Source organism: Aotus nancymaae, unplaced genomic scaffold, assembly GCF_030222135.1.
Source record: "Aotus nancymaae isolate 86718 unplaced genomic scaffold, 86718_ANA_hifiasm-v0.15.2.pri h1tg000031l, whole genome shotgun sequence".
Lineage (NCBI taxonomy): Eukaryota > Metazoa > Chordata > Mammalia > Primates > Aotidae > Aotus > Aotus nancymaae.
In genome coordinates this window covers 3,450,431-3,475,484 of record NW_026988444.1, presented here as the reverse complement: position 1 = coordinate 3,475,484, position 25,054 = coordinate 3,450,431, and the positions used below count along the sequence as shown (strand labels likewise).

At 42.5% G+C, this 25,054-nt stretch overlaps 1 protein-coding gene across 1 annotated transcript in view; it reads left to right on the top strand.

Moving 5' to 3' along the window:
• ILKAP (ILK associated serine/threonine phosphatase) overlaps positions 1-25,054 on the top strand; it is a 31,665-nt gene continuing 6,611 nt past the window's right edge. The window contains exons 1-9 of the mRNA XM_021665073.2: positions 1-189; positions 8,894-8,959; positions 9,434-9,490; positions 11,685-11,804; positions 13,118-13,244; positions 16,130-16,236; positions 16,984-17,077; positions 17,361-17,448; positions 18,901-19,022. Of these exons, the coding sequence (XP_021520748.2) occupies positions 135-189; positions 8,894-8,959; positions 9,434-9,490; positions 11,685-11,804; positions 13,118-13,244; positions 16,130-16,236; positions 16,984-17,077; positions 17,361-17,448; positions 18,901-19,022 (836 nt within the window). The 5' untranslated portion in view covers positions 1-134. The remainder of the gene's footprint in view (positions 190-8,893; positions 8,960-9,433; positions 9,491-11,684; positions 11,805-13,117; positions 13,245-16,129; positions 16,237-16,983; positions 17,078-17,360; positions 17,449-18,900; positions 19,023-25,054) is intronic.

Below are 25,054 nucleotides of genomic sequence, written 5' to 3'. Positions count from 1 at the left end.
CTCTCCCTGCAGGTGACTGACGGCGTTGACCACCCGCGCCCGTCGCCCGCCACCGCCCGCCCGGGGTGTGGAGCCCGGCCGCTGCTCGCGGGCTGCGCGTCTGCCGCTCCCGCCGTCGCCGCCCAGCCTCCGCCATGGACCTTTTCGGGGACCTGCCGGAGCCCGAGCGCTCGCCGCGCCCGGCTGCCGGTAAGCGGCGTTGCTGCCGGGCGGACCAGGGAAAGGAGAGCGGGCGGGATGGCGGCGGCCTGAGGCCCGCGGCGGCTGAGGCGGCGCCCGCGTCGGGAGGCGACGGGCGGCGCGGGCTGCACGGGGCCTGCTTCTGCCTGGCCCGGCCCTGTCCGGCTTGGTGGCCGCCCCGCCGGGAGGCCCGGTAGTTCGCGGAGCTCGGAAAGGCCGCTCCGCCATTTTCGCTACGCAGGAAGGAAAGGGCCGCGCCGCCCTGGCCACGACCCTCTGCCTGGCGGTGGAAGGCCGCGGCGCGGCCGCGTGGGCCGGCCCGAGGGACCAGCTCTCAGCGCCCAGCGGCCCCGCGGGTCCCCGCGCCACAATTCCACCCGCGGCCCGGGCTGCCCTGCGCGCCGCCCGCCCGCGACTTCCAGGCCGCGCTTCACCCGCGGGCTGTGGAACGGCTGCGCTCCCGGCGGGTGCACGTTCAGGGGCTTGGCGTTCCTTTTTGCTCGGGAGATTGAATTTATCACCATCTTAATCCTTCGTGTTTCGGAAGACAGGATGCCTCCTCTGCCATCCTATGATTTTGTGATAATTAACAGTAGTTTTTTGTTCTTTCCTGGACTGCGGGAAGTTTCCCCCCTCCCTGAAGTTAAAGGGACGGCTCATCTGCTAAACCCTGCCCGCTGCTAGTGGGAGTCCCTGTGGGCTGTGGTGTGAGCGCAGCATCCTAACAGCGTGAAACGGGGCCTGTGTTCATCTCTGCATCCCGTGGGTTACAGTCACTCCAGATTTCATTTGGCAAAATGCGTGAATGTTTCATATGCGAGACTTCAGCTAGATGCTGTAGTTTAGGGCCTTATTACCAAACTTAACTTGGGGGCAGAAATCCTGGAAAACTGAAGACATTCAGATTTCCAGGCCCACCTCAGCCCCAATACATTCGAATCCCTGAGGGTGGGGTTTCCGAATCTGTTACTAAATCCCAAGGCCAACCCAGCGGGGACTGGAGACCAGCGGTTTGGGAACTGCTCTTGTAGGGCAGATAGAGGTGAGTAAGGCCAAGCCTTCGCTTTCTAAGAGCTGCTTTCTGAAGGCTAGTAATTACGGTAATTAAAACTGGCAAAAGTTAATGACTGTGGGAAATGGCGAGGATTCTTCAGGAGGGATTGTCGTGCACCAAGAGCCTGGGGAAGGAGGCAGTGTTTGAATTGAGCTGCTAAGGATGAGCAGGCTTGTGATTTGCAGTGATTCTGGGCAAGAAAACGGTGTTTATTTTTTTTTTTTTGAGACGAAGGCTCACTTGTCGCCCAGGCTGGAGTGCAATGGCGCGATCTCAGCTTACTGCACCCTCCGCCTCAGCCTCCCTAGTAGCTGGGATTACAGGCACCGACCACCGCACCCGGCTAATTTTTGTATTTTTTAGTAGAGACGGGGTTTCATCATGTTGGCCACGCTAGTCTTGAATTCCACATGATCCACCCGCCTCGGCCTCCTAAAGTGCTGGAATTACAGGCGTGAGCCACCGCGCCCGGCCCCCACTGACCATTCTGATGGTACAGAGCATATCAGTAACTGGTCCTGGAGTCTTTGGACTTGACTCAGCCATTCATTTTCAGAATAACCACAGTTCTAGCTGTGGGTAAAAACTGGCTTTGTGTAGCTGTCTTTTTCTCTGTCAGTGGAATATAACTTCTGAATATATTTGGTGCAGCGTTTGTATTCACTAGTGTGCCTATAAATCTGTGAGTTTTAAAATCTCTGTTACTTCTTACCTGCAATTAGATTCTGCTCAGGGGTAGGCTTCCTTGACTGACAAGAAACCTGGCAACTCAAAATCTGATAAGTTGGCACCTTAGCAGCCTTTCACTAGATAAAACGGGAAAAGTACATCCTGTTGCTATTTTTTCCAAACTCACTTTCCAACCTTGACTGAGCTGAAAGGGTGGCAGGGGGGCTGCATGGTGTTTAAACTGCCAGCGCCCCTGAGAATGGATTGATCACCTGCTCCCCGTCTGCCAGGAGGGCACTGACACTGTCAACAGGTCCTGCTTGGCTGGGTGTATTTTTATAAATAGCTTTCAAACGAAGAAGATACCAAAATTTGTAGATTACTGGAAGCTGAGAGGGATGAGTACTAACGTGAGTGACAGAATTGGGATCCAAAGTTAGCTGCAACCAACAGATGAGATTTGACAGGTTAAAAAATCGTTTGTGCAAGAACAGAATCTGGTTTCACATACTTGTGAAAATACTGTGATTTTAAAAAAATTACCATACTTTGTTTGACAAATGATATTGATTGCTAAAGTGAGTGGAATAATGAATCTAAACGGTGCATCATGACCCTCAAACATGGTATGTGGGTACCACAAATATCTAAGCTAATGCGGTGAACAATAAAAGACCTAGTTATTTTCACAGCGCAAAAAAAGTTGTTCAGGAAATGTAATCAGATTATTTGGTTTAGAATCCAGCTCTTACTCCCTCTGCCTTCTATAGCTGTTCCTACATCTGTAAAAAGGGGTGACACCTCCTACTGTTACTGTACAAATTCAAGAGTACAATATGTATGCTGTGGAACGTAGTGTGTAGTAGAACCTGTAGTGTTTTATAGATGTTAGCCATGGTTAATTATTTTTGAGACAGCCTCATTGTGTTGCCGAGACTGGAGTGCAGTGACACAAACACAGCTCACCTCCCTCAACCTCACAGGCCATCTTTCCACCTCAGCTAACTGGGCAACTGGGACTACAGGGGGGCACCACCATGGCCAGCTAATTTTTGTATGTCTTGTAGAGACGAGGCTTTGCCGTGGTGCTCAGGCTGCTCTCGAACTCCTGGGGCTCAAGTGTTCTGCCCACCCTGGCCCAGAGTGTTGGGATTACAGGTGTAAGCCACTGTGCCTGGCTGAGCCATTAACAGTCTTCTAAAAGCAGAAAAATGCAGTCTTAAATGAATTTTATGAAAGCACTAAGTATCCGAGGGAGAAAATACTACATTGCTTAGATCACATCAGATTTATTATTTTATTTAGATATTTTGATTTTGTTGTTTTGAATATTGCATCTAATGTTCCATCCCCAAACTTCTTAAATTTTTATAATCTAGAAAAATATATAGAATGCACTCAATATTTCAGGTATTGTGCTAAATTAGTAGTTTTCATCCAAGCCTTTAAAAGTTTTAATTGCTGATTGAATCAAATTTTTTAAAAAAGATATATATACATATATAAAACCTAAAAAGAGTGTTTGTTCATATCAGGCAGAAATGGCACTTTTCTATGTCATACCCATAAAAAATGTTGACTTGATGTCTTTAAGCTTGACAGCTTATATCTGACAATGCACACACGTCATTTAAAGGTGTCATGGTTTAAAATTACTTCAGCAGTAACTTGGTTTCAGGGTTATAGGGTGGTTCTGTTACTTATTTGGTTGCTGCACCAGTCCATTTAAAATTGGTGGTCATTTGTCAAGGACTAAATAAAATACTTGCTAGGCACTCCATCTTAAAAATACTTTTTAAAAAATTGGAAGCTGGGCTTGGTGGCTTATACCTGTAATTCCAGCACTTTGAGAGGCTGAGGTAGGAGGATGGCTTGAGGCCAGGAATTTGAGAAGAGCCTGTGCAACTTCTGTCTCTAAAATTCAAAATAATAATGGGTATTTAAACATAAAATGAAACTTAAGGTATTAGAAGAAAACAGATTATTGTAAAACTACAGGGTTGAACAAGAAAAAAGTCAAAAAATTAAAGTGAATTTGACTATGTAAAAATTTAAAATTTCTGCAGGACAAATGATACTATAAAGGCAAAAGACAGAAGATAATTGCAATATACATTACTAAGGGTAAGTGAAAGGCTCACAAAATTAATAGAAAAAAATAAAACCCACTAGAAAAATGGTCAAAGGATGTATCCTATCAGTTCAGAGGGAAGGAATACAGATGGCCCATCAGCAAAAAGTTGCTGAGGAATTAGTTACTGAGGAAAGGAATGTCAGATCACCTTTTCACCTATTAGATTAGCAACAATTGGTAACATTGGTGAATGTGTAGAGAAATAGACATTCTTATAAAGTGTTTTGGGAGTGAAAGTTACTACAGCTTTTTGGGGAACAAATTTTGGCTTCTATCAGATTTAAACTAATATCCTTTGACTAGCAGTCTAGCAGATTAAGCAAGAATATATGTGTCAGGTTGTTTATTATATAGTGGTATTACTTGTCATGTGAAGAACTGGGAAAAGCTTGAATGCCCATCAGTAAGGCGCTGGTCAGATGAATGGAGATGCTTCCCATATGTAGCTGTTGGAGAGAATGAATTAGACATGGGTGTGTTGGCCTGGAGCATGCTTTGATGGGTTATGTGAACAATAATATATGTGGAGTATTGTGTAGAGTATGATTCTGTCTTCTGCATGTTAAAATGCATGCATTCATGTACATGAGCATTAAGGAAAGTGGAAAGTATACACTAAACTGATACTGTGGTTGGGGAGTGTGGTAGAACCCCTGCCCCCTTTTTTCTGATAAGACCTGTGTGATGTTTGGAAAACACCTGGACTTCTTTTATAGTTGAAAAGAAAATTGAGGTATAAAAAACAGTTTAGGCAAAATATTTTAACATCCTTTTCTAACTTTATTGGATATAGCAACCTTTAACCCGAATATGATCAACCCAAGGGTATTTTTCTCAGCATAGTGTGTAACTTCAGGTAGACTTAACTCCAGAATGTCGATAGCTGAAAAAAAAAAAGTTCTAGGTGAGATTAACTATGATTAATAAACATTTTAGTCCTGTTTTATTGTCATTAGTGTTCTAATATTTAGAAGATTGGAAAAGGGGCCTCTTCCAAATTTTTAGGTCAGGGTTACACTTTGTCCAATAATTGCAGCCCCCAGTGCTTTGAATTTTAGTTTATTCAATAAAGAGTGTAAGGGCCTGGAGCAGTGGCTCACACCTGTAATCTCAGCACTTTGGGATGTTGAGGTAGGAAGATTGCTTGAGGCAGCATAGACCCCGTCTTTACAAAAAAATTTAAAAATTACCTGGGCACGGTGGTGCATGCCTGTAGTTTCAGCTACTCAGGAGTCTGACGAGGGAGAATTGCTTGAGGCCAGAAGGTTTAGGTTGCAGTGAGCTGTGATCACACCATTGCTCTCCAGCCTGCCTCACAGAGTGAGACTCTTGTCTCAATTAAAAAAAAAGAATGGAAGATTTTGGCTAATCAGTAGTTTCCTTATGTAGTATTTATGGCCTATAGATTTTTTTTAGAAAAAGAATCCATGTGCAAAATAAGTTAGATCCTTTTGATGATGCAAAAGGTATTCCAGAATTTTATAGAATCTCAGGATTATCATAGGATTGTTGTAAGGATTAAATGTGATCTTTGTGAAGTTTCTGAAAGGGTGCCCATATATGGAGGCAGCATAGTATCTTACTAAGGGCATGGACTGCATGGGTTTGAATCCCCACTCCACTCCTTACCGGCTCTGTGATCTTGGACAGGTAATTGACCTCAGTGCTTCAGTTTTTTCATCAGTAAATAATAATAATAGTACCTATCTCATAATAATTAAATGAGTTAAGATGTAAAGAACCCTTAGAGTAGTGCCTGACAGGCAGTATCATCATTTTTATAAGCCATTACCAGTTGTGGCCAGCAGAATGTAAGGTGGTCTCACTGTGTTTAAGTGAAATACCTTTCCTAGTATTCCAGATTGAGAAAGAAGGTGATAGGCACATTCTGTGCAGCACAGGGAGCTAGGCAGTTCTCTGGGGATGGGGCTCAGTTTGGGGTACCATCTGACTGAATTGTAGCCAAAGGAGAGAGGCTAGGCTAGTATGAATACTAAGCTGGAAGTTGCATTGTGAGGAATGCTTGCAAGAACTGAAATGTATTTATTACCTGGGTAAAAGACGACTTCCCCCATTGTACAGTGGACAGACCTGCTTTACATGGGCAAGTTAGTTCAAAAATTAAAATAATGACCTGGCACAAGGGGAAGGGTTGGTTGTGCTTCAGGTTGGCTGTTATCTGTAAATGTCCCCTCCCTTGTTCTAAGACATCTGGCTCTCTGACCCCACTGAATGCAGCGTGATTGTCTGCATCATCTCATGGTTTTGAGTCTGTCCAGAGAATGGACATTTTGATTGTTAGACCAATGTCGTTTGGGCAAAAGTGACCTACTCTAGGATATTAGGAATTCTTGTAAGTGGATTAAATCGAGTAATGGTTATCCTAAATACCTTTTTTTTTTCTTTTTTGCGACAGTCTGGTTTTGTCCCTCAGGTTGGAGTGCAGTGGTGTTAGCTCAGCTCACTGCAACCTCTGCCTCCCAGGTTCAAGCTGTTCTTCCTCAGCCTCCCAAGTAGCTAATTTGTTTTTGTTTTTGTTTTGTTTTTTTTTGAGACGGAGTACTCTGTTGCCCAGGCTGGAGTGCAGTGGCACAATCTCGGCTCACTGTAACCTCCTCCTCCTGAATTCAAGCAGTTCTCTTGTCTCAGCCTCTGCAGTAGCTGGGAGTACAGTTGTGCGCCACCTCTTGCCCAGCTAGTTTTTCAATTTTTAGTAGAGATGGGGTTTCATGTTGGCCAGTCTGGTCTTGAACTCCTGACCTCAGGTGATCCACCCACCTTGGCCTCCCAAAGTGCTGGGATTATAGGTGTGTGCCACTGCACTTGGCCATCTTGGATACTTTTTAATGGTTTTATTCTGCTTCTTGTATACTTCTCATAGTCTTTATGTCACTTGTAAGAAAAACGAAAAATCAAAGTATTTGCAATTCCTTAATTTGTTTAGGGTCATCCTGAGGGATTAGAATACATTTTTCCATTTGCATTAGGAGTCTAAAGCAAAATAGTTACTTTTTGTTAACTCAGAAATTTATTGTGTGTTTTAGGTACTTCTCACCCAAAGACCCCAGGAGAAATTTCATTCCCTTAAGTTTATAAATTGTAATTAAAACTTTTGTTTTTAAAAGAAGAAAATTGATACCCAGCTCAGTTCTAAATGGAGGCAAAAAGATGTTATGGATGACCCTCTCAGGGGATATAAATTGATTTCTTTAAGTGAGTATTTTTTTTTTTTACCTCGCACAGTAGCTCACACCTGTAATTCCAGCACTTTAGGAGGCTGAGGAGGGTGGACCACTTGAGGCTAGGAGTTTGAGACCAGCCTGGCCAACATGGGGAAACCCCGTCTCTACTAAAAATATAAAAATTAGGCCCAGTGTGGTGGCTCACACCTGTAATCCCAGCACTTTGGGAGCCTGAAGCAGGCAGATCACTTGAGGTCAGGAGTTCCAGGCTAGTCAATATGGTGAGACCATGCCTCTACTAAAAATGCAAAAATTATCGGGGTATGGTGGTGTGCACCTGTAATCCCAGCCACTCAGGAGGCTGAGGCAGGAGAATCACTTGAACCCAGGAGGCAGAGGCAGTGAGTCGAGACCACTCATCACATTCCAGCCCGGGTAGCAGAGTGAGACTCAGTCTCAAAAAAAAAAAAATCATTTTTTAAGTGAGGTTTTTTTTTTTTTTTTTTTTTTTTTTTTTTTTTTTTTTTTTTAAGACATGGCATCGTCTTATGTTGCCTAGTCTGGAGTGCAGTGGCCCAGTCATGGCTCACTGCAGCCTTGGCCTCCCTGGGCTCAGGTGATCCTCCCACCTCAGCGTCCTTAGTAGCTTGGACTACAGGCGCTTGCTACCACACCCAGCTCATTTTTGTATTTATTTGTGGAGATTTTTTTTGCCGTCTTGCCCAGGCTGGTCTCGAACTCCTGAGCTGAAGCTGTCCTCCCACCTCAGCCTCCCAAAGTGTTGGGATTATAGGTATGAGCCACCACGCCTGGCCTAAATGAGTACATTTTTATACTTGAACTATGGGAACAAGAGGTGAGATAAAGCCCATGTGTTTGATTGGTGTGTCGAACTTCGTAGGAGCTGAACGTGCATACTTTCAACCCGGATTCCTGTGTGCCAGTTCAGATATCTAATAGCTTAAATAGAATTTTAGGGAAAGCTGGATAATAAGGAATAATGGTTAAATTTTATGTGGAAAAAGATAATTAGACATAAAACATTTACTTTTGGAGTGGAAATCTTCACATTTTTTGTTAAGAGTTTTCTGACTTTCTTTTGAGGCCATCTGTCTTTGATTACCTGAAACTCCTTATTTTCTCCATAGCTATTTATTGAATCAGGCACTGTGCTGGGACCAGGTTACAACAGATTTTCTTCCCTAGCAGAATGTTACTAAAATAGGATTTTTATAAACCTGTAGATCTTTGAAGGCCCCCCCGCACCAGTTTCCGAGCTTCTATCTTTAAGTCTCAAGTATTGTTTTCCTGGTCTAGAATCAGTCTTTTTCTCCCCAGGATTCTATTTCAAAGAAAGACTTTTAAATGTTTGATGCTTTCAATAATGAAATTATCAAGAAAATACTTATCTTCCTCAAAATACTCAGTGGCCCTAACAATGGCCTGTTAGGGCATCATTCATTGCTTTCATGTTGACTGTAACTGTTGGAAACAGATGTTCATATTAAAAAGCTGTTAAGAAAATATTTTTTAAAAGTTTGTCCAGCAGGAAGAAGAAAATTTGAATCTAATAGCAAACTTGTCTCAAAGCAGGAAGACCACATGGTCTTCTCCTTTGAAAATCTGTCCTGGATGATGACCATATGTTCTCTAAACAGGTTTTCTGTGTTTTAGGGAAAGAAGCTCAGAAAGGACACCTGCTCTTTGATGACCTCCCTCCGGCCAGCAGTACTGACTCAGGTACAGTCTCCAGGCTCTCCCAGGTGTGTGTCAACGTCTCTACTCATCCTGGGATTGTAGTTGTCTCAATCTTTTTCCCTTTCCCCCATTTTCAACACACAGATGTTTTAGGTGTTGGACTGTCTTTAAGTTTTGAATCCATGGGATCAGGTAAGGCAGAAAAATCTGCTAGTCGCTAGCCCTGAGAAGTACTGCCAGAACATGTGGAGCAGTTTTCTCTGGTCCTTTGAGTATTTATTTTACTACCTGAAATACAATTTAACTTTTTAAGGCAGATTTTTATTTCCTTTGAAATGATAGGACTTTAAAATAGGTTCAAGATATTATTCACTGCAGTATGAGTTGCCACTGGATTGACGCAAGAGTTTTGAGTTTATTTCAGTAACCTACATAGGTGTCCTGGTGGGATGGATTCTGAAACTTAAGCCTTATGTAATTTTTTGTGGGCTCACTAAGTGTTCTGCTGTGTTTCAGGATCAGGGGGACCTTTGCTTTTTGATGATCTCCCACCTGCTAGCAGTGGCGATTCAGGTAAGTGATAGGACAAAAAACCCAAGGTGCTGATGGAAATAATACACAGTATTTCATTCTTATGTGAAATTTATGTATAGATTTTGACAGGATTTTGGGTGACATTAAGTCCTAATACAGCATAAGGTTTACTATAAAACTATAAACGGGTACCATCGATGGGAAGCACAAAGATAATGCTATATCACTTTCTCGTGATACTAACTTCTTGAGGTTTAGATTGTTGGAACTGACTTTGAGAATTAAGAGTTCACTGATTTACTCTCAACTTTGTTATTAACATCTTTTAAAAATTCAGTTTGTTACTCTGATTTGCCTCGTTAAACAGAGTGCTTGACCCAAGTGTATCAAGCCCAGTAGTATTGGCTCTACCTTCTCCTGAAAATGTTCCTTTTCATGTCCTAATTAAGTAGAAGGGAAGAATAGAGGAGATTCCTCTTGCCGACATGGCAAAGGTATGATTCTGTCTCATGAGAACTTCTTATGTGGAGCTCCTCTGGTGGGGGAAGGTGAGGATTATGAGAGGTTGGGAGATATATGGTGTGGGGCAGTGGGGATGCAGGTGGTCCCATTTCAGAAATGTACTACAGTTATCTTACATAAGAATTCTCAATCTTCAGGGCTGTAGACCCATACAAAAAAACTGTAGCATTCTCCTACTCACAGTGTAGCCTTAAACCTTCCTAATAAAGACGATACCCTTAGTTGTAATAAAAGTTAATATGTTGTGGCTGGGTGCGGTGGCTCATGCCTATAATCCCAGCACTTTGGGAGGCCAAGGCGCACAGGTAACTTGAGGTCAGGAGTTTGAGACCAGCCTGGCCAACATGGTGAAACCCCATCTCTGCTAAAAATACAAAAAATTAGCTGGGTGTGATGGTGCATGCCTGTAGGCTGAGGTAGGAGAATCGCTTAAACCTGTGAGGTGGAGGTTGCAGTGAGCTGAGAACACTCTCCACTACACTCCAGCCTGGGCGACAGAGCAAGACTCCATCTCAAAAAAAAAAAAGGAAAAAGGAAAACTCAAGTTATGAACCCTACCAACTGAGTGGATGTCTTTCTACCCTATAGAGGTATTGGTGACTTGTGGTTCTGAATCGTGAACTTTTTGTCATTAAACTATGATCATGCCACTGCATTCTAGTCTGTGTGACAAGAGTGAGACCCTGTCTCAAAAACAAAAAGAAAAAGAAATGTCTGGCAAAGAGTAGGTTGAATAAGTAAATAAGTACTTGCATCTTTTTTTTTTTTTTTTTTTAAAGAAACAGGGTCTCACTACTTTGCCCAGTCAGGTCTCAAATGCCTGCGCTGAGGTGATCCTCCTGCCTCAGGCTCTCAAGTAGCTGTGACTACAGGAATGTGCCACTTCATCTGGCTATTGCATACTTCTATACCTAAATACTTTTTATCCCTAAACACAGAGAACATTTACATTCATTTGTTAGGACAACAACTGCCATTATTGGAGATTTTTGTGTTAGGTGCTGTGATAAATGCTCTTCCTACCTGTCCTCAACAATTTTCAAACATCTCTCTGAGGTGAAAGTATTCTTACCATGTTATGCACGGGCGAAGACAACTGAGACTGAAAGGAAAGTAACTTGCTGTTAAGTCGCACACCTCTTTGAAAGTTGACTTTTCTCATTTCAAACACATAGACACTGAAGATTCCCTTAGCTCTGACTCTGAGTAGAGATTCATCTTTTCACTAGTGGGAACAGCGTGGCAGCCCTATTTTGCCTTTGAAAGGATGTATTACAGTTCTTAAAGGCTGACATCCACCTCATTTTGAGCCTTTTTGGGTACTTGTTACTTTTTGGAACTTCTTTAGAATATGTTAGTTTACTTACAGATTTTGTAAGTTTTTGTTTAATACTAAGAGCCTGTGGATATACAAACATGTATATGCCACAGGCCAAAAAAAATATATATGTATTTTACCACTGGGAAAAGTCTTTTACAGACCCCTTCAGCAGGGTCTGTTTGATTCAGGGCCTGGATCTTACCTTTATGTTCTCTCACTGCGGGAATGTGCCCCTCATCACCATGAGGACGCAACTCCGGGGTCTGCCTGTGTCTGCCAGTCCTTGCTTGAAATGACCTTGTCTAAGTGCCAGGATGAAGCCCAGTACGCTAGTGAGTTTTTCCAACAGTCTACAGCTGTGTTTCTGTCCGGCTTTTACTTTATTTCCAGGTTCTCTTGCCACATCAGTACCCCAGATGGTAAAGAATGAAGGGAAAGGAGCAAAGAGAAAACCCTCCGAGGAAGAGAAGAATGGCAGCGAAGAGCTTGTGGAAAAGAAAGTTTGTAAAGGTTTTCAGACAGTTTGAAAACAAATGTATTAGACTTCATATTTTAAAACAACCCAGAGCAAAACCAGTTTTAGCTTTCTAATAATGCTTTCTTTTTAAATCTATATCTAAGAAATGAGTAGGGTTCCCTTTTTGCAATTGAATTTCCGAGTTTCTCTGTGCTTTTTTTCTCCTACTTTTCATGTACATCTATCTCTTATCCTCCCTTTGCTCAGGTAGGAAACCTACATTTGTTCCTCAAGAGTTACAAAATACAGGTGGTTTTTTTCTTAGCCTTCTGCAGTGAATAGTTTTTGACCACCTAGTCTCCCTGTGACTTCCAGTCTTTGTTCACAGTTTGTTGATTAGTGCTTTTAATACTGTGATTTAGCTTGGTAGGCAGCTTCCCTAAGCCTGGAAAAAGTAGTTGAAATTTGTAGTCAGTTTTGTAACTTGTCAAAGTTAGTGGGAAAGAAAACAAAAAGTATTAGCTAAAGAGAACACTTTAGTTGTGGTACCAAAGTATTCTTGAGCTGTGGAATTTTCATTGACTGCATTGTTCTTTGCCACAAATTACCTCAGTGAAAGCTGTACGATGCAGGCAGAGGTATGTGAAAAGATCCACTTGTAGCTTTGCTGGGAAGATGTTTTCTTCAGCTTGGCTTGTCACTTCCCAGAGGACAGCTCTTTGCAGTGTTGATTTTATTATTTGTCTGGTATTAGGTATCAGAAAATGAGTTTAAATGAGCCTACCCATTAAATGTAAATAGATCTCTGCCCTGCATTGGAATCTTATCTTTTTCTTCCTCAGTTGAAGTAAAAGCAACTGATCTTACCATTTGTTCAGATTCTTCACCAGCCTTGAGGATGGAAATACATATTTTCAGGGCATCTTACAGAGCTTTTGAGACAAACTCTACTGATTTGAATTTGTCTAACTGACTTGCATTTGTCCTTATTTATCACAAGACTAAATTTGCTCATAGTCCTTTCCCCTGATTTGAATCTTACTTCTCTGCGATAGCGGCACATCCCCAGGGCACATCCCTTGCCCTGGCACTTTGACTCATACCCTAGACGGAGTTGTTTTGTGCTCACTGACTCCTCTCTTGTGTCTCTGTGCAACCTCTTAGAACTCACCCTGTCCATCAGTGCTCTGATTTTAATCATAGACTTGCAGCTGGGAGATGCCATAAGGGGTATTGCTTATTTGTTTGCACCATTAGGATATTGCTGAGTAAAACAGTCTTAGTTCCCTCTCATTTGCTCTGGGACTAGGGTTTCCAGAGGGTTGGGCACAGTTTTGTATTGGCTTTTTTGTTCTCTTTTCCTTAGCCTCTTCGGTGATCTTTGGTCTGAAGGGCTATGTGGCTGAGCGGAAGGGTGAGAGGGAGGAGATGCAGGATGCCCACGTCATCCTGAACGACATCACCGAGGAGTGTAGGCCCCCATCGTCCCTCATGTGAGTCTCTGTGTGGTAGGAAGCCTGTTCGGCATTAACATCTCCTGGGTTCTGACTGGCGTTTTGGACTGGCTAGTTTGTACTTACTAGAAGGACTAACATATCACTTGATTCTACATCAGTGATTCTCAGCTGGGGTTGATTCTGCCCCCTGCCCAGGGGACAGGTGTCAGTGTTTGGGTACATTTTTGTCACCGTTGCGGGAGGGAGTTGTTACTGGCGTCTGGTGGATAGAGATCATCTTAGAAGCACAGGGCAGCCCCACAACAAAGAATTTTTCAGCCTGGAATGTCAGTAGTGTCGAGACTGAGCAACCCTGCTGAGCGGGAGATGACGCTCTGTGGCGTGGCTCTGCAGCATGTGTTACTCCTTACTGGCAACTGAGCAGCTTCTGGCAGAGAATATTTTTATTCCATGACCTAGAAGGTAAGAGTTGGAAGCCACCAATTAAAGTATGAATGGTGATCTAGGAGCGCTTGTACAGATAATGAGGGCCAAGGAAAAACAAAAGTCAAAATGATATCAAGGAAAAGACAGACAATGAAAAATTAGCTGCAGCTAATTATACAAACTAAAATGAAGCCTTCTGGATAAGCTCTTGGGCCTGGAGAAAAAGTAACCAGAAGGTAGGATGTTAAGTTGGCTGTTAACATACATTATATTACATATTTAATAATACGTATTACATAGGTTATGTAATTCAGAATTACATAATACATGCATTATGTACTTTAACTGACACCAGTTGGTCATTAACATACAGTGTGCTGGAGCCATTTGGGCTGATGGCGTTTGTCCAGATAAGGGCCACTCATGAAGATGAGGTGATGACTGCTGCAGAGCATCTGATCATGTGTAGAGCGGATGATATACACACCCATTGAGACAGGGTCTAACTCTCTTGTTCAGGCTGGAGAACAGTGGCATAATCATAGCTCATTGCAGGCTTGATCTCCTATGCTCAAGTAATCCTCCACCTCAGCCTCCTGAGTAGCTGGGACCATAGGCATGTGCTACTACACTGGCTAATTTTTTTGAACTTTTGTAGAGACAGCGTCTCCCTGTGTTGCTCAGGCTGGTCTCAGACTCCTGGGCTCAAGCCATCCTTTCCCCTTGACCTCTCAAAGTGCTAGGATTACTCGAATTAGCCACCATACCCAGCCTGGGATTTGCGTTAAAACCAGGAAAGGGACCTCTGGAGCCCAAGAACGCAGATCCTTTGAGACTAAATTTAATTGGGAACACTAAATCATGCCTTGCAAATAGCAGATATTAAGATAACAGCTCTAAGTTATAAAGCAGATGAGGTTTTTTCTCATGGCTCAGGATGTCCTAAATTGAAAAGGCATTCCAAAAAATTTGAAGGAAAAGCAGCTCTCTAGAATAAATGTCATTTCTCATAGGCATTTTTGTTTTTTTCCTTCTTGAAATAGTTTATTTGAGGCCGGGCGCGGTGGCTCACGCCTGTAATCCCAGCACTTTGGGAGGCCGAGGCGGGTGGATCACGAGGTCAAGAGATCGAGACCATCCTGGTCAACAAGGTGAAACCCCGTCTGTACTAAAAATACAAAAATTAGCTGGGCATGATGGCGCGCGCCTGTAGTCCCAGCTGCTCGGGAGGCTGAGGCAGGAGAATTGCTTGAACCCAGGAGACAGAGGTTGCGGTGAGCCAAGATCGCGCCATTGCACTCCAGCCTGGGTAACGAGTGAAACTACATCTCAAAAAAAAAAAAAGAAAAGAAATAGTTTATTTGATGTCTTTTATTCCATATGTGTGGGTTTTCTGGCAAAACTTGAAAGGGGAATAGGAATAGCTATAGTAGTAAGATAGGTTTTAAAAATGAGATATTCAAAATTTATTTGAGTAACAATTCTGTAATATCCTTCCTGCTCCTATAGATACAGTCGTGCTGAATAACAACATCAAGTCAGTGATGGACTACATATATGATCGTGCTCCCATAAGATTACAACATTTGTAGAGATGGAGTCTCACTATGTTGCCCAGGCTGGTCTTTAACTCCTGGCCTCAGGTGATCCTCCTGCTTTGGTCATCTCCCAAAGTGTTGGGATTAATAGGCGTGAGCTGCCGTGTTCAGCCATAATACCATGTTTGCTGTACGTTTTCTATGTTTAGGTATGTTTAAATACACAAATACTACCATCGTGCTACAACTGCATACGGTATTTAGTGCAGTAACATGCTCTGCAGTTTAGCCTAAGAGCAGTAGGCTCTACCATGTAGCTTAGGTGTGTAGTAAGCTACACTATCTCAGTGTGTAAATATGTTCTATGATGTGCACCAACAACAGTATCACCTAACAATGCATTTCTGTTGTTAAGTGATACACGATTCTGTTTTTGACTGTTTTTGATAAATAACCTGATCTGTGTGTTAATGTTTAAAACCAAATCTGATTTAAATAGGAACAGATTTGGTTTTAAACATTTAACACACAGATCAGTTTATGGAATAAAATAGTGTTATCAGTGAAAAACCAGGATTAACAGATCTTGATCTTTGAAGCAAATGTGAGTTTTAAACATTTAATTTAAAATGCTGTGAAAGTGTTACAGCTCTTTTAGAATACTAGACCTCTAGCAGGTCTTCCAGTCTTGACCAGAAACACTCCCCATGCTCACACACACACACAAGTATTTTTTTTTTAAAAAAGACAAAATGCTGTGGATGTTACTTAAATGTTTGTCTCAGTCAATGTTAAAGCCTTTTTCCCCCTCATTTGTAGCAGTGTGACTAGGGTCTTACCAGTGTGACTTCCTCAGACTTATTAATGTTCACTCTTTGAGATGAGATTTAAAAGCTTTAATGGAAAAGTGTGGTTTTTGCTGTGAGAATTTAATTAACTCTCAATTCATTCTTTCAGTACTCGAGTTTCATATTTTGCTGTATTTGATGGACATGGAGGAATTCGAGCCTCAAAATTTGCTGCACAGAATTTGCATCAGAACTTAATCAGAAAATTTCCTAAAGGTGAGACTGAGAACTGAATCAGTTGCTATTCATTTTGGTTGTTGCTGTTTGGACAGCTGTGTGAAGCAGTCAGATGTGTCATTTTGGCTTTAGCAAAGAATCATCAATGGGTCTTAAAAGAGTGGGGCTGAGTGGACTCCAGGGCTTCCAGGTGTGGCGGCCCTGCAGGTGTGCCTTAGGATGGCGCTTCTCATGATTCTACGTGATAGACACCTTTTGTGAATTGTCTTAGGGTTCCAGTAGTGTCTTGCCTTTATTGGAAAACTTGTAAAAACAACTTCAGATGGCACTGTGTTATAGGTGAGGAAACAGAGATTGTTCTGGCTGGGCACGGTGGCTCATGCAGCACTTTGGGAAGCCAAGGCCAGAAGATCACTGACACCCAGGAGTTTGAGACCAGCCTGGGCAACATAGGGAGACTCCGTCACTACAAAAACAAACAAAAAACCCAAAAAACAAAACTAGGTGGACATGGTGGTGTGTGCCTATGGTCCCAGCTACTTGGGAGTCTGTGGTGGGATGATTGCCTGAGCCCAAGAGATTGAGGCTGCAGTGAGCCACAGTTGCACCATAGCACTCCAGCCTGGGTGATAGAGTGAGACCCAGTCTCAAAACAAAAAATAGAGATTGTTCTTAATCATGCTTGAAATCAGTTGATGTGCAGAAATTACAAAAGCAAAATGACAGTGGGAGCAGGATAATCTTCCCTCTTTGAGAGATTGTTTTCTTTTGGCCCTTCTGTAACAGGAGATGGCATCAGTGTAGAGAAAACCGTGAAGAGATGCCTTTTGGACACTTTCAAGCATACTGATGAAGAGTTCCTTAAACAAGCTTCCAGCCAGTAAGTGTAACTTCATGAAGAAGTTTGAGTGGACTGCGCGTGTTTTCCTAAATGCATTTCAGTCTTCTGATGTGGTTTAACACTAATGCTCACTGTCTGAAAAGTGCCTAGCACTGAGTAAGCTCTTACAACCATTAGCTAAGTCTAAAACAGAAAAAAAAAAACAAGTGTCAGGGAAATGGTCCATTTTGAAATATGAGATACTTTCCATTCAGCTCTGGAAATTAGTCTCAAAGTGCTAGGCTGTTGGTGGTGACTGTGTTTTTGATGTGTTTCCCCACAGGAAGCCTGCCTGGAAAGATGGGTCCACTGCCACGTGCGTTCTGGCTGTAGACAACATTCTTTATATTGCCAACCTCGGAGATAGTCGGGTATGTGGCTGTGGAGCCACCCACTTAGATGACAATATGTTTTATGGGGAAAAGACCGTAGCAAGTACTTGCTGAGTAAGATTAAAGTGGCGATGTCTGCATTGAAACCTTTCTTCTGGGGTTGCTGCAGAGTGTTCTACTGCAGTTTAACTCCTGGGTAAGAGAACAGCAGCTCAGCTAGAGGCAGTTTGTCCTCTGGGTAGACTTACACGCTGTGGTAGACTTGTACTTTAAAACCCAGATCCTGTCTTTTTAGTTTCTTTTTTCCTCCTATGGTTTATTGTGTGTGTGTGATGCTGTAGATCAGAATGTAATTAGTATGCAAGTAGCCTAAATATTCTTTTATTTCATTTATCTGACCTTAGACAGTGTTGAATGAAAAGTTTTAACCCCTGCCTCTCAAAGTTACTGTGATTTCAGAGTAACTCAAAAGCTGTAGCTAGAAAATACCAGATGAGGTGCCATGCATCCCCTGAGCCCAGTCCCTGGCTGAGGGAGAAAGCCCCGGGTGTGGTTCCCGCTGGCAATAGTCGTGAGGATGCTGTAAAGCCTAGAGGGTGCTGCTGTGGAAAGCAGGCTGCAGACCCTGCTTCCTCTGCGTCAGGGCCACATGTTCCATTCCATTACTACTTTTTCAGCCAGTGTCTTTGCTCCTTCAGCAGTCACAGGAACCAAGTGACTCTGCCTACACTTAGGCAGCATCTTTAGACCCCTCCCCCTGATGCTTTTGGGGGGATTATTCATCAAATAATCCCTGTTAGGGGTATAGCTGGGAATATAGCAGATGAGAGCCCCTGCCGGGTGGAGTTTATATTCTGGTGACCCTATAGTAGACCGGCCCTAGCGCACATGTGTTTAAACCAAATGACTTCAGAAATAGCAAGAGAAAAATTGGCAAAAAATAAAAATAAAATAATACTTAGGAGTCAGACCCAAATTTGAATCCTGGCTCTGCTCTGTGACTTTATTGGTTACTTATTCCTCATGCTTCAGTGTCCTCCTGTAAAACACATGATGCACCTGGCAGGGGTGAGAACACATGGATGCGCAGGTGTGGAAGGCCTGCCTGGCACTTGGCCAGCATGCAAAAGGCTGGCCCTCTGCCTTCCATAGGCTTACAGACATGTCTCTGACCTTGTAGAACTCCAGGCCAAAAGGGACCTTGATACTTGTTGAATGCTTCCTTTCGTGTCACAAATGTGACAACATCCAAGGGAGTGCTTGACTGTAGTCATTCAGCAGAGTTTGTACCAGAGTTGATACCAAAACCGGGGGCAACTCTCTCCCTGACTGTTGTGTCTTTGACACTTCTTTGCTGCCTGATTCTCTGAACTTGAGTTTATCAGCAGTAGGCTGAATGTGAAACCCCATTGTTAACTGTTTTCTTCAACTGGTACCTTTAGATGCTGGGCCCACTGAATTTCATGACTGTTATGATCTCCATTTTCCTAGGCAATCTTGTGTCGTTATAATGAGGAGAGTCAAAAACATGCAGCCTTAAGCCTCAGCAAAGAGCATAATCCAACTCAGTATGAAGAGCGGATGAGGATACAGAAGGCTGGAGGAAACGTCAGGTAACCAGGGAACTGAGAGGAGCTCTAGGGAAGGAGGACTGTTGGCTGTAGAAAGGTCCCGGAGACCTTCAAGGAGTAGAACTTGCCATTGACATAGTCTTCAGTGTGACGAGGCTGTGTCTGAGTTCTGACATTGGTGACGTAGGTGGATGACTGTTGTAGGATTTCACATATGTCCAAGTGGAAGGAAACTTGCCTCCCTATATTTGCAAAAGGACAAATTCATATTTACCATTCACAGTGTTTTCTCTGTGCCTAGGAAGTTTCTTAAATACTGTCATTTGTTGCACTGAATAAGTTACAGTTTTAGGTGGATTCTCCAGAGAGAAAATCTGAAGTAGTTAAGACAGGTTCAGTAATGTCTCTGGACTTCTTGGGAACAACTTCTTGCACAGAGGACCATGTCTTTCTTGGTTCTGTCTTTTGCGGTTTCATTTCAGTCTCTCTTTAAATCTTTGAATACTGTATGTCTGCTCTGGTTTTATTACTTGCTTCTATCCAAAGGAGGGCATATGTTTTTTCTTTAGAATTTCACTTCAAGGACATTGCATTATGGATTCCTCCAGAAGATTTTTTTCTGGTATTGTAGTTTGACTATTAAAATTTTATTTTCTGCCAGAGATAAGAGAGAGATCATCTCTTAGTATAAGACTGCACTTACCTGTCCTTTGAAGTATAGTTTCTCTTCTGTTGTTCATTTGGGCAAGTCTTTTTTATTGCTCCAGGCTGAATCTAGTTAGTGGTACAGGGAGATTTCTAGAGAGTAGCTGGAACTACTACTTTTGTTTGTTCAAAAAGCTCCTGGATTAGTAAGACCAATTTTATTCATGGTTGCTGCAATTTACATGAGCAGTGATGGGATTGTAGGGCTGGTTCAGGCCTCAAGTAGTGTTGTTTGCCCAATTTTTGCTGCCATAACTACTGTCCTAGTAACTACTCTGGACAGTCATGCCTGAGGATGTGACTCTAATTTGACTGTAAGCATCACCTCTTCTCCCCTTTCTTGTAAGTTTTACATTCTGCTTTTGCCTGAACTACTTGAAAATAATTGGATACTGACAGTCCTATGGCTGCAAGTAAGGCTAATTGTGTTGCATTTGCTTCCTGTATCCCAGTCCCCACCTAATTCAGAGCACTGTGTACATGCCTTAGAGTTACCATTTGACAGTGTGGACTTGGGTGAACCCTTCATCTCAGAGAACAGGGGCTGGAGGCTAAGAGACTGGCAGCGTGGGCTCTGCCCCTGAGCAGCAGAGCCCTGTTGTGGCCTGTTTTCCTGCCTGAGGCCAGGGCTGCCTCCTCCACCCTCAGCTTTTATTATTTAATTTTTCGGACATACAGAAGAAACTTTGCAGTGGTAAAACAAACATTTCAAAATTTAGCAGTGAACATTTTGTCATATTTGTATAGATGTGTGACAGGTTGAGCTATTTAAAAGTTGCAGACGTGGTGACATAACACTCTAAATACTTAAGCATGCATCTCCCAAAGATAAAGACGTTCTTGACATAGTGAATGAGAATTTTCATACCTAAGACAGTATATTTCCTTAGGTTATGTTAGGTTATCTAATATCCTGTCTATATTTTTATTTCCTGAGTTATCCCCAAAGCATCTTTGTTTCAAACCAGGGTCTAGTCAGCATTCATGTCTGCCGTGGACTCGACTTGCATTTCTTTTTTTTTGTTTGTTTTTTTTGAGAGAGTTTCTTGCTCTGTTGCCTGGAGTGCAGTGTGGCACGATCACAGCTCACTGCAGCCTTGACCTCTGAGGCTCAAGTGATCCTCCAGCCGCAGCCTCCTCCCAAGTAGCTGGGACCACAGGCCTGTGCCACTGTGCCTGGCTGTTTTTTTATTTTTTTGGTAGGGACAGGGTCTCTGTCTCTCTCTGTTTCCCACACAGAATTCAAGTGATCCTCCTTCCTTGGCCTCCCAGAGTGCAGGGATTACAGATGTGAACCACTGTATCCTGCCAAAACTCTCCTTTCTTACCAGGCTTTGAACCATGTTATGGGCCAGCAGTTGTACAGAGTCATCAACATTCTGAACTTGCCTGTTTCTTTATGGTGTTATTTCCACATATTTCCTATAAGTTGGAAGTTAGGTGTAAAGCCTTCTTTAGATTCAGATTAGGTGTTTTTAGTAGTGTTTTATGGGGGACGCTGTATACTCAGTAGTCCTTCACTTCAATGGGCACATAATGTGACCCTTAAAGTTGCCAAAACCCAGCACTTGGCTCTGGTGGTAACAGCCAGTTGTTTCTGTTACCTTGTGTCATCAGTAAGTAATCTGGGGAGGTTCACTGGTACCTTGTGAATATTCTGTTTCTTGTCAACTTTTCACCTAATGGTCTTAGCATCCCTAAATCATCATTTCATCAGAGATGTCAAAGATAATTTTCATATGCTGTGATTCCTTTCACACATATTAATGGCATTCTGTAAAGAAACACTTTTCATTATCAATAACAGAACATAATTCTTCTAAAAAAAGCAGGGTAAATGTTTCATTCTGTCCTTTAATCACCAATTTGAAAGGAAGATAATCACCTGTTGTTGTGGAAATTAGTGTTTTTCTTTCACTTCTCCGCTTCTCTCCCTCCATCCTTGCCCTGCAAATCCCTGTGTGCCAACAGACTATTCAGTGAGTTAGTTGTAGTTACAGTCATGGTATTTGCTGCTGTTCACTTTATCTCAGATAGGGCCAGTGGAAACTCCTGCCAGCTGGTTCCTGTGTCCTTTTCTTACGTGCATATTAATGGTTAAGAATCAAAATCCAGGCCGGGTGCAGTGGCTCACACCTGTAGTCCCAGCACTTTGGGAGGCTGAAGTGGGTGGATTTCTTGAGCCTAGGAATTCAAGACTAATTTAGGTAACATTGGTGAAACCCCATCTCTACAAGAAATAGAGAGAGAAAAAAAAGAGAGAAATAAGCCAGGTGTGGTGCCATACACCTGTGGTCCCATCTACCTAGGAGGCTGAGGCGGGAGGATTGCTTCAGCCTGGGAGGCAGAGGTTGCAGTGAGCAGAGATCGTACCACTACACACCAGCTTGAGTAACAAAGCAAGACTGTCTCAAAAAAAAAAAAATTTACATCAGTGTAGTGTGGATGGGGACACATTTTTTTTAAAAAAGAACCCACATCCATATTCTTAGGTGTTCAGTTCAATTCGAGTGTCATTAGTTCTATGGCCACTCGAGACATACAGAGTCAGGAAACAGCACATTTTAAATCACAAGCTTGGAGTGCTATTTCTTACTCATATTTAACATTACAGAGTTTTCTCTTCTTTGATTTAATATTTATAGCTCATTTTTCTTAATGTTAGAAATCTTGGTTCTTAACAACAGTATATTTATTTGTTAAAATAGTTTTATAATATTAAAATTATCACTACTTGGGGAGCAGAGGGCTCATACCTGTAATTCCAGTGCTTCAGGAAGCTGAGGCAGGAGGATTGCTTCACGCCAGAAATTTGAGAGTAGCCTGGGCAACACAGTGAGACCTTATCTCTACAAAAAATAAAAACAGAAGCATGGAGCCAGGTCTCGTGGTATGCACCTGTAGTCCCAGCCACTCTGGTGGCTGAGACAGGAGGGTCTCTTTAATTTAGGAGTTCTAGGATCTGGTGAGCTATGATTATGCCACTGTACTCCAGCCTAGGTGACAGAGTGAGACCCTGTCTCAAAAAAATATAAAAATCATCACTTTAGTTTGTGTTCCTTGCTGTTCTCCTGTCCTTAGAATATACCTCACTAGAAAGATACTGTCCTTACTGTGTGCAAAAGTGAGATATAACTTTTTACTGTGGTTATTGTACCACTTTGGTTATTTGTTTTCCATTTATTTTTATTCAGTTTATTGTTTTCAGTTTATTCAATTTATAAATGGCTTTTTTGCCTTTATATATTATATGGAGAAATTAGAACCCCTTTGCATGGTTGGTGGGAATGTGAAATGGTGTAGCCACTATGGGAAACAGTGTGGCAGTTCAGAGTTAGCATATGATCTGCAGTTCCACTTCTGGGTATGTACCCAAAAGAATTAAAAGCAGGGACACAAACAGATATTGAACACCCATGTTCACAGCAGCATTTTCCACCACAGACAAAAGGGAGAAGCAGCCCAGATGTTCATTGACAGATGAATAGATAAGCAAAGTGTGAGATATCTCTATAGCAGAATATTTTTTAACCTCAAAAAGGAAGGAAATTCTGGCTTATGCTACAGAATGAGTGAACCTGAGGACTTTATGCTAAGTAAAAGAAGCCAGATGCAGTCAGGCATGGTGGCTCACACCTGTAATCCCAGCACTTTGGGAGGCGAGGCAGGTGGATTACCTGAGGTCAGGAGTTTGAGACCAGCATGGCCAACATGGTGAAACCCTGTCTCTACTAAAAATACAAAAATTAGCCGGGTGTGGTGGCATGCACCTGTACCCCCAGCTACTTGGGAGGCTGAGGCAGGAGAATTGCTTCAACCTGGGAGGTGGAGGTTGCAGTGAGCTGAGATTGTGCCATTGCACTCCAGCTTGGGCAACAGAGTAAGACTCTATCTCAAAGAAAAAAAAAAGCCAGATGCAAAAAGACAAACACTGTGATTTCACTCATAGGAGTTACCAGTCAAGTTCACAGAAAGTAGAATGGTAGTTACTGGGAGGTACAGGGATGAATTGTGGGGTTACTGTTTAATGGGAATAGTCTCAGTTTGGGAAGATAGAAAAGTTCTGGGGATGGATGGTGGTAATGATTACACAACACTGTGAATATATTTAATGCTGCTGAACTGTACACTTAGAAATGGTTAAGATGGTAAATTTCATGTATATTTTACCACAATAAAAAAAATGAAAAATTCCCTATTGTATGCTTCAAAATCTAAATTGAGTAAAAAGACATTTAGTGATGTCACGCTTTCATCCCTTTGTCCCCTTCATCCTATTTCTTGATTCCAGTATTTCTTTTTTTTGTTTTTTTTTTTGAGACGGAGTTTTTGCTCTTGTTACCCAGGCAGGAGTGCAATGGCACGATCTTGGCTCACCACAACCTCCGCCTCCTGGGTTCAGGCAATTCTCCTGCCTCAGCCTCCTGAGTAGCTGTGACTACAGGCACGCGCCACCATGCCCAGCTAATTTTTTGTATTTTTAGTAGAGACGGGGTTTCACCATGTTGACCAGGATGGTCTCGATCTCTTGATCTCGTGATCCACCCGCCTTGGCCTCCCAAAGTGCTGGGATTACAGGTGTGAGCCACCGCGCCCGGCGCTGATTCCAGTATTTCTTACAAAACTAAGTAAATCTTTGTGTAGTCTTAATTTTTTCTACTTTCTTACATTGAAGGTAGCTATGTAGCAGTGAATTTTCTGAGAATAAGACAAGTTTTATTTTTATTTTATAAGGAAGGCAGCTGAACAGATGGGAAGTTTCATATAGCATTTAAATTTAAATGTCAGTACTGTGTGCCTAGAACTTGATCAAGTGCAGGTCCCTCATAACTAAAAGTAACTCTTCTAGCATTGTACTTTGGTTATCTCTGTAGCATTCATTGTATTAATACATTGGATTTAGGCATCTGCCAGTTTTTGGATGGTCAGGAGATGGAGTTTCCACCTCCCAACCTTAGCTTTGCAGACATAATTTGTGGATAGTCTATTTATTGAGACCCGCTGCATCTTGCTTTTACTGACATGCAAGAGGAGCTGAAGTCCAAGCAGTTTCTGGGTGCTAAAGGCAGCCTGATTAGCCTTAAACACACAAGTAGTAGGATGTCTCAGTCTCACTCAGTCTCTCTCTCTGGAGAAAGAATTAGAACAGAAACCATCAACAAAAATAGCTAAAATCTGAAGACACTGTTGAACAGCTTGTCCAATAATAGGAAAACAGTTCTCTGGTTGGCAGAAAACAGAAGAGAAATAAAGAGCAAACAACAAAAGTTGGAAGGGTGTAAGGGCAGGAGGCCCGTCCTAATGAGGGCTGGTACCAAGGGACAGGCAGATTGGCTTGGTAGGCTGAGACTTAAAAAGCTACTATCTGC